We start from the raw sequence: 14,716 nt of genomic DNA on the forward strand, positions 1-14,716 counted from the left end.
TAAGTTAAGCATAGTTTCTTACACTTTTGCTCTCATCAAGTTGTATGGCAAAAAGAATCACTATTTTTACTTTTATTAAGTTCTCTTTAATGTTTACTGCCATGCTTTTAATTCTGCAGTGCATGTTTCGTTTGACACTGGAATCAGATGTAGCTGTGTAGCTGACTATTCACACAACATACAAGTTGCCATTTCTTTTGCAGAAGGTAGCAACAGCTCTTCACTGACTGTATGAGCTTTCTACACTTTGCTATCCTTAAGCTCACAAAGACGGATGTCTCAACTACTTTTTGAGAACAGCCTCCAAAAGGTGGCATTTTATCTCTAACAATTTTTGAACTAACATGCTGTTTCAATAATAAGGGTTTCATGCATTGATTTTAAAGAATTTTAAAGTCACATTGAGGTCTAGGCTGATTGTTTTTATTCATGACTGTAAATTCAATATTAATGCATTCAGAATCATATTTTCTTAAAACCTTTTGTATTTTATTTGGAAAATATTTTCACTCACCGGAAATTCGATTCTGAAGTAAAGCTCAATGGTACAAGGTTTTTTGACTTAAAATGTTTTGCTTAAGACTGGCTTAAGCCAGTCTCTGTTAAGCCACTTATCCATGTTGATTTATATCATGTCAACTAAACCAAATTAATTCAGGGATATTCCATTTTAATTCAACAAATTTTCAAAATTTTTATTGCAGCACTTTTTTTGATTTTGATGATATTTTGCTGTATGATAACTACCCACCTCCATCTTGTAGGGGACAAAACATATTTTTTATACATTTAAAAATAAAATTTCTTGATTAATAGACTATTTTCTAACTCACCAACAGGTAAAAACAGCCATTTTAATAACTTTTCCGTGACCTGTAGCACCAGAGGCTCAAAAAGGGCTTTTTGGAAAGAGTAAAGATGGAACTTCACCTTAGTGTACTCTAAATTCATTCTGTTACATAACCAAATCTTCTAATGTTTACTGAAGTTACATTTACAAATTGTCGCTTTTCAAATTTTGGGCCCAAATAAATAATGAAGGACTTAGAGTAACAGGCATGTTTTTTACCTTTTAACTCGTAGTAGTATTATTAAAAAAACTGGACTGTTAACTAGTGTCCTTTATTAAAAAAATGGCCGCCCAGTCATACGATTTTGAAAATGTCTCATTTTTGGAATCCAAAAACGACATGTGGAACAGGTTGCAAAAATCTGAAATGTTTACAGCAGTAAGTACTGTTTATGTACTTTAAAACCATATAAAATTTATTTTGTTACTCAAAGGGGTTGACGAGTAATGAAGCCATCAAAATCGCTAAAAACACCATTCCTTCTAATTGTCAACAAATTTATCCAAAAAGTTCACAGCATGTATTTTTCAGATAATAATGCAGACCCACTACACAAAATATTTTGATATGTCTATAATGAGAAAGCTTATAATTCTAGATAGTTTGTTACTTAAAGTACGACTCATACATACAAACTCATGTCTAAACATAAAAGTGAATGGACATGCATGGAGGTGAATGTTTGCGTAATCCTGAATGTAAAGATTGTAGAAGGCTCCATTACTGTTTTGATTTCAATGTGATATGCTGTATTGTTGCAAGTATTAATGCTGTGTTTAGGTAATGTACACTTGTTTATAAAGTAATTCTATTAACAGTGAACTTCTCTTTTATGCGATATTTTTTATTTTATTAATTAGAGAAATTTTTATTTTAGCTGTATAGAAACTGAAATGAGACAAAGTGAGGTGCAATTGGTAGTTTTATAACTTATACTAACTGTATCGTTATTGTAAGAACCGTTGCATTTTATAAAAACGAATTATGGAGTGTTCAATTTGCATTTACACTAAAACGTTACGTCACAAGTTGATTTACAATAGATCTTCAGTATTGCACAATATTTTAGTTTACTGAACAGAAAATAACATTGATATCTTTAAGAAGTGGATTTACTGAAACAAAATATATCTGTACTTTTCATAAAACTAAATATTTAGATAAATATTTTACATTAATGGGAAAAGTTGCTCTGACCCATCTAGCTGTCACACTAAACCAGTTAAGAAATCTCTTTGAGAAATAGCTTTGACACTTTCAACTAGCAATTCAAATTTAAAATTAATTCCATTCAGAGCAATGTGTACAAAATGCTTAAACAAAAGACAAAAACCACAAGATGATACAGAAAGCAAACCGGAATGTCAAGATTTATTTAAGCCTCATGTATGATAGTCGAGTTTGTGAATAAAGCTTGTTCAGCAGTTGGCATTTCCCTCATTAAAGTTCAAAAATTATCAAGCAGCGTAAAGGAAACAATTTTAAAGTATAACGTTAAAAAAATAGTAGTCTGTTACCAGTAAATTAAACGATTCCTTTGATTTAAATACTTCTACAGAAGAAACCAGTTTAGTACCATAAAATTATGCTGATTTAGGTAGAGAATATGAAGAATTAATCATTAAAGTAAAGGATAAAATGAAAACAGTTACATCAACACAGGAAAAAATTAATATTTTAAGTATATTACTAAGCAGCTGGAGCATTCAAAATGAGTTTAGTGTTAGTATTTAACCTGTCAATCCAAACAATTAGTTAAAACAAGTGGAATTTTGGCACAAATCAGCAAAAAGAAACCCAATCACATAATTGATGAAAATGTTAGTAAATATGTTCAAGATTTTTTCAAGAATGATGAGCCCAGCTGAATGATGCCAGGCAAGAAGGAAATTGTGTCTGTAAGACAAGCTGATGGAAAGAAAATTAATATTCAGAAAAGGCTTATCTTATATAAATTAAAAGAATTGTACTCGGCCTTCAAAGAAAAACATAATTTAAAAATTGGTTTTTCAAAATTTGCTGATTTAAAATCTGAATTTTGTGTTCTGACTGGTGGGTCAAGTGTACTCACTCTGTGTATGTGTCGCCAACCAAAATGTAGAACTCATGTTATCTGCTCTAAAAATGAAATTTGGTTATAGAATTCTCCTTTCAACCATGGTATGTGATAGATAAGATTGGTGGAACTGTAAAAAGGGTTGTGACTAATGCCCTATTTGACTATTTATCATTTCATAATTGACTATTTATCAATTATCAATTTAATAATCTGAAGATAAAAACATACATAACTGTATTTTTGGATACGTTGTTTACGGTTAGAAGGAACAGTGTTTTTAGCGGTTTTGTTGAGTAACAAAATAAATTTTATGTGGTTTTAAAGTACATAAAAAGTACTTACTGCTGTAAAAATATTATCAGGTTTTTGCCACCTGTCCCACGTGTGGTTTTTGGGCCCCAAATATGAGACATTTCAAAATCTTTCGATTTGATGGCCATTTTTTTTAATGAAGGACATTTGGTAACAGTCCAATTTGTTTTTATAAGTACTACTAGTACTTAAGAGTTAAAAATTAAAAGCAGGCCTGTTACCCTAAGCCCTTCATTATTTATTTGGGTCCAAAATTTGAAAAAAAAAAACAATTTGTAAACATAATTTTCGATAAACATTAGAAGATTTGGTTATGTAACAGAATGAATTTTGAGTAAACTAAGATGAAGTTTCATCTTTACTCTTTCCAACAAACTCTTTTTGACCCTCTGTATCATGTAAAATAAGAATGCTACAGTTCATGGAAAAAGTGACAAAAGTGGCTGTTTTTAATTGTTGGCGAGTTAAAAAATAGTCTATTATTCAAGAAAAAATATTTTTAAAAATATAAAAAATTTATTTTTTAGCCACAACAAGGTGGGTATTTATCTTATACCAAATATAATCAAAATCAGAAATAGTGATGCACTGATCATTTGTTGAATTAAAATCTAATACCCCTTCAATCTAAGTATGTAAATAAATATGTATATAAGAAAAAAAGTCCCGTTATGCAACACTAGCGCTTCAATTTTATAAAATAAAAACGTAAAATAACAATGTTTTCAAATCGAATTGTCAAGTTTTTTGCTTCCTATTATTTTTCACTTCCAAATGAGGTAATGTATTTTTCCTTCCAAATTTCTTTAATACCTTATTTTTAATATATACCTGTTTTTCCTTTAGGAAAAGAGCTGAAGCTTTCAGAAGGTGCGGAGGAAGTTGCTACATTTTATGCTCGGATGTTAGATCATGATTACACTACAAAGGAAGCATTTAATGAAAACTTTTTTAATGACTGGAGAAAAGAAATGACACCAAAGGAACGGGACATAATTTCTGAACTTAAAAGATGTGACTTTAAAAAAATGCACGCGTATTTTATAGAAAAATCGGAACAAAGAAAAGCTATGACCAAGGAAGAGAAAAAAGTAAGTTTATCATGTTTATTTATGAAAAACAAAGAAAATGCTTTATTGTAACTTTCAGGAATCAGCTAATTTAACTTGTATTCATTCTTATATTCCTATTTTACACTTCAGCTTACAGGATGCTACTTGCCAAGCTACTGATATTGTGTTTAAGGTGTTAGGAATGCATATTACTGTTTCAGTCAGGATTCCTTTGTTTTTTTAGCATTTTAAGAACAATTTTAAGAAATCATTGTTTCTCTAGCAATTTTTCTAGGCTACAACTTAAACTGATTTATGCTGTTTCTTTCTTTATTCGTTTTATTTAAACAAATTCTCACGATTATTATTATGCATCACTTGCTTTTCTAATCAGGTGATGTAATGCTTAAATCTCAAAGGTCTCATAAAAAGCTACACGCAAATTAAACATTTTTTGAAATTGCTGTTAATGTAGGTTTATGTGAGGAACTCGTAAGAAGGTTACTTTCAACAGCTTGTTCCATCGCCATATCAGTTGCAACGTCATTACTTTTTTTTCTATTAATTTTTTAAAATGCTGTTTATTATGCGAATAGATTTTCACTATATCTTTAAAGAGATACTTCCAGTGATGAGAAAATTTCAGAACAATTGGTTTGATGATAAAAACCACTTGTAAGGTACAAATAATCCGTGCAGCACAGCCATTTGATTTTGTCAAACAAACTTTTACAAAAGTTTGTTTTTCTCTTTTAAGAGAAAGAATATCGCAGAACAGAGAATTTTACAATTAAATTTGTATTCACACCTGTATAAAAAAATAGTTATTAAACCTGAGCTTATCACAGGCGATCCGTGAAAAACTCCTGAATTTATCAGTTGCTAGAATTTTTGTTATTTGGCAATTTAAAATTTATATTTACTTCATAAAAATCTTAATTCTGATTGTGAGACTATTTCATGGCATGTTGTTGTCAGAGGTTAACATTTTTTGTTATAGAATTAAATGGTTAATTCAGTATGCCATATCCAGTCAGTGTGGTTTCAAGGAAGTTGGGAAGAACACTGTATGTTGGTATTGGGAAGTTAACTGTTTATTAGTTAAAATGTGAGTATCTTCTGCCCACATACTATAAACATAGGTTGCAACAGGTTTAATCAAATTTTCATACATTTCAATGTTTGTCATGTTAGAAATAATGTGGAGTTTAGTTGTTGGAAGAGTGACAATTTGATTAATAAATTTATTTACTTACTTAAAAATTAGAATTTCAGAATTTGATTTTCCCCAAAGAATTGCAAATTTGTTTTTATAGTTGAGAATATTGAAGAATGACTTTGGGAGCATATTTTCTATTTTCATATCTCAGATTTGATGTCAAGCAATGACATATCGGTTAATGAAGTTAGTAATGACGCTTATCCTTGTTTACAATAGTAGTGTTTGAGTTTTGTGTAAAATTGTTATGTTTACTATTTATTAGTGATAATGAGAAGTTGCAGTAAAACTTAAGACACACTAGTGATCCATATCTTACAACATGAATGTTCTGTGCTGATTTATTGTAGGAAGCAGACACAGCCAAACTATATGGCCCACTGTCGTGATCTAAGAGAATGTTTAAAATATTTGGTGGAAGTTTGGTGACTGTCGATATTGATAACAATAATAATTATCACCCATGTGATAAAGAATTATCAAAGTTTTCAAAGATGTTATCAAACTCCTTTGGTTATCAGTCCAACTGCATTACTTCAAATGTGCAATTACTCCTGATTTTTTTATGCATTGTAATGTTTGCATTATTTAATATTTCAATTTTTTCTTAAATGAGTCATATGTAAGGTATGTAACCATAAAGAAGGTAAATTAAGTAGACAGTTATATAAAAGCACTTTACCCCTACTCCCCCCTTTTTTTTACAGAAAATAAAAGAACAAAATGATGAACTAACGAAAGAGTATGGATTTTGTGTAATTGATGGTCATAAAGAAAAAATTGGCAATTTCAAAATTGAACCACCAGGATTATTTCGTGGACGAGGAGAACATCCTAAAATGGGTAAATTAAAGAGAAGAGTAATGCCTGAAGATGTTTTAATTAATTGCAGTAAAGACTCAAAAATTCCTAAACCTCCTGATGGGCATAAATGGAAAGAAGTCCGACATGATAATACAGTAAGTAGAGTTTGTTATTTAATTTGAATGCTTTAGTTTATATGAGTTAATTTTATAGTTTTAGTTGTAGAATTTTACACATTTGTTGCTACATTTAATGGTTAAATAATGCAATTCTATTAGTATGTTTGATGTATGCAAAAATTCTTTTTTTGTTCAGATAATCCTATAATACTTTTACGAAGGTGAGATAAAAAAATAATGAAAATTTTAATTTAATGAAAAAGAATGAATTCTTCTGTATTGATATTGTCTCCCGTCGAAGTAGGTCTCCATTGATATGACATATGTATGTCAGAATTTCCTTATATTCTCAAAACATTTGTGTAAACCATTTTTAATTTAGCCTTAAGTTCTCTTAGCCATTATTCTTTTCATTTTTCATGATTTTTTGCTTCTTTCATCTATCACTGCAAATCATTGTCCTTTTAATGTTCTCCTAATCGTTGCTGAATGCCAATTCTGGAGAATACAGAAGCTACTGCATGACCATGATTTTAATTTTTGTTTTAATTATGAAGTGTGAGCCAGAGTGTTATATGTTTTAAAATTATAAGCATTGTTTATACACAATTGTAGTCATTTTCTTCAGATTACCTCAGGTAAACAGCATAAAACTGCTAAGTAATACTGTTTGTTGATTGTACAACCTAGTGGTAAGAATTCATTCATAATGAATGATGCAGTCGTAATTGAAAAAAAAAAGCGGTAAGGAAAATCTTAACAGTCTATCAACTTTGGTCGCATGCTTTTTGCAGTCTGGGTTCTTCAGGGAGCTTCCATCAGGATGACTGGATATTTGTTTCAAAATCATAACCATACACCTTGATTTGGTCACCAGGTTTGAGTAATTTTGAGGCATCAACGATTTTGACTAAAAATTTTTCTGTGATGTATTTGTTGAAAATTTAACAAAAAGTTGCTGTTCACGTTTCATGCCCAAAATGTGAGTCAAGATTGGTTCACACAAGACATAAAAGATTCCCACCTCTTCAACAATTTTAATAGTGATTTGATGATTATTGATTACAATGTTCTTTATGTTATTGGTAATTTTATCAGTTGTTAAGTATTAGGATGATCAGTCCTTTTGTTGTCTTCAACATCTTCATGGCCTTGAAGTGTTTAGACACTCAATAAAACCTCAGTGTCAGCATAACATCCTCTTCAAAAGTCTTCTCTAACATCTTCACCACTTTACTGCCATTTATTCCATTTCTAATGCAATTGTCTTGTTCCCATCATTTCCAATAAAAGTAAATTTTTACTCTTAAAATACATTCTAATTACTCTGTTTGCAAATTTGAATTATGTGACTAATATGTCTGAAAATATTGGTATAAATTAAGACAGTGTTGCTATCACATGGTTAAAAGATGAAATCAGTTGAAAATACATTAAACACAGGATTAAAAAAATCTTCATTAATTTTTTTTAATCTTATATAACAATTTATGCACAGCGTGTAAGATTAGATGTTCATTGTGCAATAAACATAATTAGTTACCACCCAGTAAACATCAATTTTCCTAAAATTAAATTTTCTACAAATTTGGTCTTGGAAGTTTTACTTTGTTATTGGCAATTTAACAAAATAAATGTACATCAAACCTAAAAAAGCATGATTTTCGAAAATAATTTTTAGTATTTTACAACTGGGAAATTAAAAGATGCAGTTCATTGGATTTATTTTTCATATAAAACCACTAATTTTGTTTTTTTGCATCTGTAGAGTTAGTGCAGCACTATGTGACCTTTAGAACAAAAATCGGAGCAAAACTTTCACCAATCACAACTTGAAAACAAGTGATTGTAAGCATATGATTTAATGAACTTTTTCATTATTTTGATGAGAGCAAAATATGCTATAAGTATGATAACACTATAAGTAACATTATATATTTTTAGATCTTCCATTTATTTTTCTTTGTCATTGTCATTATTCGTTAAAAAACGTAGACTTATCTGCAGATGAGCAAATAAACATCATCCGGTTTCTTAATTTTTTAATATAAGTTTGTAAAAATAGAAAAATTATTAATTCTGGGAAAGAAGATGATCACTGTCAAAAACATTTGCTCAGTTGTTTTATTAAATCTAGCTGTACAATTCTTTTGTTAAATAATTATTTAAAAAATATATCAGCACCAAATTAATACTTTTAACTCTGCTGTGTACCAAACTACTGAAATTTTTACTGAAAATGCCTGTTCATCTGATTTAAACTTTTCATAATGTATCCACTGAGCAAAACTTGATCGATGTGTGTTTGAGTAATGCAATAAATAGTTTGCAGTGCATATATCTAATGTGAACAAATTATTTGCTTATTTTTTATCAGTTAACATCTGAAATCGAAGAATATAGATTATATTATCACTCAGATGTGTCTATAATAATTTAACATCAATTGGAGAATGAGTGGTACTTAGTTTCAAGTGTTAACTATTAAGAAATCTAAGTGAGTTTTTAGTAGTCCTGTAATAAAAATGGAAAGTTTGTTTAAGCTGTCTTATCAAGATGTACTTGTTCTATTGTAGTTGTTTCATAAGTTGAAGCTAATATGTAAATATATTTTTTGGGTGTGTATTTGATATGTTAAAGATAAGAGTGATTTTTTTTTTTAGGTTACTTGGTTGGCTAGTTGGACAGAGAATGTTCAAGGTCAAGTGAAATATGTTATGTTAAATCCATCTTCAAAATTAAAAGGTGAAAAGGATTGGCAGAAGTATGAAACTGCTAGAAAATTGGCTAAATCAATTGATAAAATTCGTCAGGATTACCGTAATGATTGGAAATCTAAAGAGATGCGAATTCGGCAAAGAGCTGTTGCTATGTATTTTATTGACAAGGTATTTTTATGTTTCATTCAAGTTTGTCAAAATATTGAAAATTATATTAGTTTTATTGGAGTGTTAACTAATTGAGTAGAGAAAGTAAGCCTTGTGGTTATAATTGCAAGTTTTTTTAGAACAAATTTTTTGTTCTGTATTTAGGTAATAGAGTTCAGTTTATGATATCTATTTTGATAGATAAGTAGTTGTAATGTGACTGAATTACTTCTATTAAATGATATAGCAGAACTATTTAAAAATTAAAAGAAACTTTACAGTGACAAAAATTACAAAAGAAATGCATGAAAACAGTAATGTTAAATAGAGATGTACAATTACTTGTATAACTCAACTGAATGCAATAATGACAAAATCAGAACTGAAATCTGCTGCCGTCTGAATCATTCTGTCTGCTAGTGGTAGACATAACAATGCATTTATTTTCTTATGTAATAAAAGTGTGAATTTTATGAAGTAGGCTATGTTGAACATTTTGGGCGTACGTGACATAAAAATGAATGATAAGCAATGAATTTTTTACATGATTTAAATCTATATTTTCTTGTCTTATTTTTTAAAATTAAATTTATTTTTGTAAGTAATTGAAAAGTATTTGTACTAGAATTAAAATGTTCTCCTTATCTGGGTCAATCCATTTGAAGTGTCCCAAAAAAACATAAGCTGCTTAACCAATTCAAAAAAAATTGAAACTTACCCACTTGTATCCAAACTATTTTTTTTTTTTTTAACTTTTAATTTAAGTAGTTTACCTGTGGCGACTATTTTTGTTATGGTACACACAACTGTTTTTGTGGTTGTAATGGTTTACAGAAAACATCAACTAAAAACTATTGGTCCTGGAAGAATGAAACAAAAAGCAGTTTAATCATATTTTCTCAAGGTAAAAGATTGGTCTTATGTTGTATTTACCTATTTCCCTTCTTTCTATGAGAAAATTACCAATAAAATTGAACATAAAAAACTAAAATTTCACTTTTGGTAATTTTTTTCAAGAGGTAGGGATTGCATACACGGTTTGAATTATTTTTTTATATGTAGGTATATGTTAGTAGTAATTTTACCTCAAATAATATTAATGGTGATATACTTACCCCTAAATTTTTATGAATGTTTGAAAAGTAATTTTTTTAAAAATTCAAATTTTGGCTTCAAATAACTCTGATGGGGCTGGTGTTTTTGTAGATGTTTAAGACAAATAAAAAAATTTTCTTGTGTATTGTACTAATAAAAAGGTTATAACCGCTCAAAAGTCATGAAAAACCTGTTTAAAAGTGATACCATTCGGCTCACTAAATAAGTGCTCCACGTGGGTATCTTGCCTTCTTTGCACTTAACATTTTTTATATATACCTTTTATATTTAGCAACTACATTGTTGAAGTTGAAGTTTTCAATATATTTAAAATAGTTTTTTAAATTATTAATAGTAGGTCTTAATTTAACCATTGCCAGTAACCTAATACAATGTTGTTTCAAAAATGCATAAAACTTATCCAAACTGAGATTTCAATGAGTAGCTTACATCGTTTTTCAAGAATTTGTTTTTATTTTTATATTGGTTTATCTTTGTAAACACTACCGAAGGAAAAATAAATTGTAGCAAAATTTTAATTCTTCAATGAAATAGGTTGTTTTTATAGCAATATTAGTTTATTATTATGTGGTTAACCAACAGCTGTGATAGCCCTTCTGATAATTCTCTTGAAATTGTGTGAGAAGACCTGTCACTGTAGTTAGTTGTCAACTTGAAGTGAAATGATGTCAACTTTCTCAGGATTTTGCAGATTGGTACCCTCACTTTGTCTTGTTGAGAGTTTTGAAATGATGTACGTGGTCCAGCGGGTGGAAAAAAATGAACCTGCACATGGTCATTTTCATGGCTAATATCTACCACTTTTCCTATCTACCACTGATAGTCATACTCACAAGCAGTTGACTATTTTTCCTTAAGTGAAAGTGGTACAATACTTGACACATGATACTTGACACATAATCCTTGCAGTCTGAAGTAAAGTAACATCTTACAATGCCTTCTGACACTGGAACATACTTGTGGTAGCTTCTAGTACAAACAACTCTTTCACAGTAGTTAAAATGGTTTTTTAGAGTCTCTGAAATCTTAGCTATCTCATCTGATTTAATAAAAAAATATTTTATATTTTTCAGCTTGTGATTACAGAATGAATACATTTAATCAATATTTACTATCTGACTGTTTAATGGCCTTTGCCACCTCTTGTTTTGTTGTTCCTCCCACAATGGTCACAGGTGGTTTTCCCCATGGGATGATCCAAAGAAGTGCCATTCGGCTTCAAGGTCGAAGTCTTTTTTGCGGTTGCACAAATTTGCAAAATTAGTTTTATTTTTATACCAACTTGAAGCACCATCAGTAAAACAAATGAGTTTTTCAATGTTCTGATGTACTTCCTGATATGGTCTGTTAAAAGTTTTTGAAAGCAATAAAGTGTTGCTGTATTATGTGCTTCAAGTGATCAGTTAAAATACAGATACTTTGTGTTGTAATACATCATTTTCCTTGAAGTAAAACTCAAGAGGGTGAACTGTGGCTTGGCTGTTGACCAATGGACCAATGGAAGCTTTGTATCTCTTTTTGAACAAGAAATGGAAAGTTTTCTGCAAAGTCTGGCAACACCAAAAATTCTTCTTGACCTAATTGTGATTTTTTTCTTCTTGAAAAACTGAGCTTGAGATTTTGACATGAAATTGTGAGTTTTTTCACCTTTTACAATTTTTCCACTAATGATTCGAAAAACTCATCTTTGGTCTGAAGAACAGTAATCATCTTTCCCCTATCAGCTGTTACCCACTATTTTTACATTATTGTATCTGGCAGCACATCATACTCAGCAGAGTTGAACATGTCAAACACTGCCTGCTTACCTAGACATCTGGTGCTTACATTTATCATACAGCTGTAGTTATCCTTGTCACAAACTAAGATATCTATTAAGTCCTTATAACCAATATTCAGTTTGGGACCATAAATCATGAATTTAATGGTCTGGTGGTGGGGCAGAGATAAATTATATGAGTCCTGGATGCAGCAGTCAAGCTATACCATTTTGGATAGAGTTTGCAGAACATCTATCTTCCAATTTTTTCGTCAGGGTTTTCACTTTTAAAGGAGACATATAATTCATTTAAGTTTTATCATAACAAGGCTCTTTTGCTTATGCACTTTGCCTCCATCAACAGGTGTACAAACACAATCCTTTTTACCAGGACAAAGCCTGCTATTATTGTCATCTTCATAAAATAACAACTTTTTTAATTGTGTCATTACCGATTCCTGTTTTATGTCTTTTACTTTACTCCAGTAGAATGCCTTGTCTCCAGTAGAATGCTTAACTAATTCTCTAGTAAGTCTAACCAAACGCTTAGACACATTGAACTCTGATGTTATTTTAGATCTCCAAGATTGGGGTAGTAAACTGATAATTGTAACGTTATTTTCTTTAGAAGCAAGAACACATTTTACTTTTAATTTTAAAATAAGATCATCATATTCATGTGAAGAAGATTGAGCTGGATTTTCATTTTCAGAAATGTTGAGTTAATAACACAATTCAAGATTCTTTTAATTTTTCGGATATCTATTTATTTTTAATTTTAATGTTGATGGCCTTTGATCCGTGCTTAATTTTTTCAGTTTTGATTGAGTTGATACACTCAAAATGCTACAAGCAGCATCCATTATTTTATGTGAAATTACTTGATAATAATGTAAAAATTTAACTGATTTTAAAATTTGCAATTATTATTAAGTAAAAACTTATTTATTTAATAAACACTTCCAAACACAGGATGAAATTTTAGACACTTGGTAAAGATGTGAATAGGTCACAGACTAATTTCAGACTGACCAATCTGTAACTGCAAAGCTAAATGATGCAACAAGCAAAAAAGAGCATGTTGCAACATGAATTTTCCTGAAATAACTTCAAGTGCCTATTATAACATGAATACTGCAGTTGAATGGTTTAGACAAGTCTATTTCAACTATAGTAATAAGTATAAAAATGACAAGTGCCAAGAACACAAAACCCCTTAGGAGCACTTATTTAGCGAGTCAAAATATTGTTTTTAACAAGTTTTTCATAATTTTTGAGAGAATTAATAACTTTGTTATTTGCCTTAAACATATATAAAAACACTAGAAGTGCAAATTTCAGATTTTTATCACCAGCCCAATCAGAGTTATTTGAAGCCAAAATTTGAATTTTTTTAAAAATTAGTTTTCAAAAATTCATAAAACTTCAGGAATAAGTATATCACCATTAATATTATTTATGGTAAAACTATTAACATATACCTACATGTAAAAGAATAATTCAAATCATGTATGCCATCCCTGCCTCTTGAAAAAAATTACCAAAAGTGAAATTTTACAGTTTTTCATGTTCAGCTTATTGGTAATTTTCTCATAGAAAGAAGAGAGATAGGTAAATAAACCTCTAGATCAATATTTTACCTTGAGAAAATATGAATAAATGGCGTTTTGTTTCATCCTTCCAGGACCAATTAGTCATGATTTTTTTCTGTAAACCCTTACAATCACAAAAATAGGTGTGCACACCATAACAAAAATGGCCACCACAGGTAAATTGCTTAAATAAACATTTTTTAAAAAAAATTAAGGTTCCGAGACATGTTGGAAACAAGTAGGTAAGTTTCAGTTTTTTTTTTTTTAATTGGTCAAGCTACTACTGTTACCATTGGGTCACTTCAAATGGATTGACCCATCTGCTATTAAATTTATGACCAATGCTTAGTTTATACCAAAAAGAAGCAACAAATTAGTGGTCGCCTTCAGTGAATATTTATTTGTCTTGGTTGGGTTAGGGGAGTCTCAGAGAAGAATACTAGTAACATTGTCAGTAGTGCAATTAATTACTGTGCAAAATACTGGTCTTTATGGAGGTGGTTGCTGTGAGAGATTTCACTGTATGTAAACAAGAGATTGGCCTTGAATCAAGACAGCTGCATTAGTTATTTTGAGATTACAGATATTTATATAAAAGAAATCTTTCAATAATTAAAAGAATTTTTGTAGTGAGGTAAATAAGACATCACTATTTTTATAGAACAGTATTTACCTTTAGGTCATAATATTAATTGATTATAAATACTAATTTAGTATTGTCATTAACTCTTGACTACTGCATGGATGCAGCAGTACAGTCAACACTTCCCTGGGAAATATTCACATTTCTTGTGTCGTATACACTAATCATTGTTTGAAAGATGTTGTCTGACAAACAAAATGGACAAAATTAATAAAAAAGAAAATCGGTTACATCAGGTTGATGTAATTAGTGATGATGGTGGATTTTAATTTTACATGCTTTAATGTCATAGCAATTATTCATAGCTAATCTAACAAATTCTC

The 14,716-nt window shown here is 29.8% G+C and overlaps 1 protein-coding gene across 3 annotated transcripts in view; it reads left to right on the forward strand.

Annotated features, from left to right (window-relative positions):
• Top1 (DNA topoisomerase 1) overlaps positions 1-14,716 on the forward strand; it is a 118,844-nt gene that overhangs the window by 73,914 nt on the left and 30,214 nt on the right. For all 3 annotated transcript variants that reach the window (XM_075356620.1, XM_075356621.1, XM_075356622.1), the window contains 3 exons: positions 4,069-4,313; positions 6,201-6,452; positions 9,080-9,304. In XM_075356620.1, the coding sequence (XP_075212735.1) occupies positions 4,069-4,313; positions 6,201-6,452; positions 9,080-9,304 (722 nt within the window). The remainder of the gene's footprint in view (positions 1-4,068; positions 4,314-6,200; positions 6,453-9,079; positions 9,305-14,716) is intronic.

Source organism: Lycorma delicatula, chromosome 2, assembly GCF_047948215.1.
Source record: "Lycorma delicatula isolate Av1 chromosome 2, ASM4794821v1, whole genome shotgun sequence".
In the NCBI taxonomy this organism is placed as follows: domain Eukaryota; kingdom Metazoa; phylum Arthropoda; class Insecta; order Hemiptera; family Fulgoridae; genus Lycorma; species Lycorma delicatula.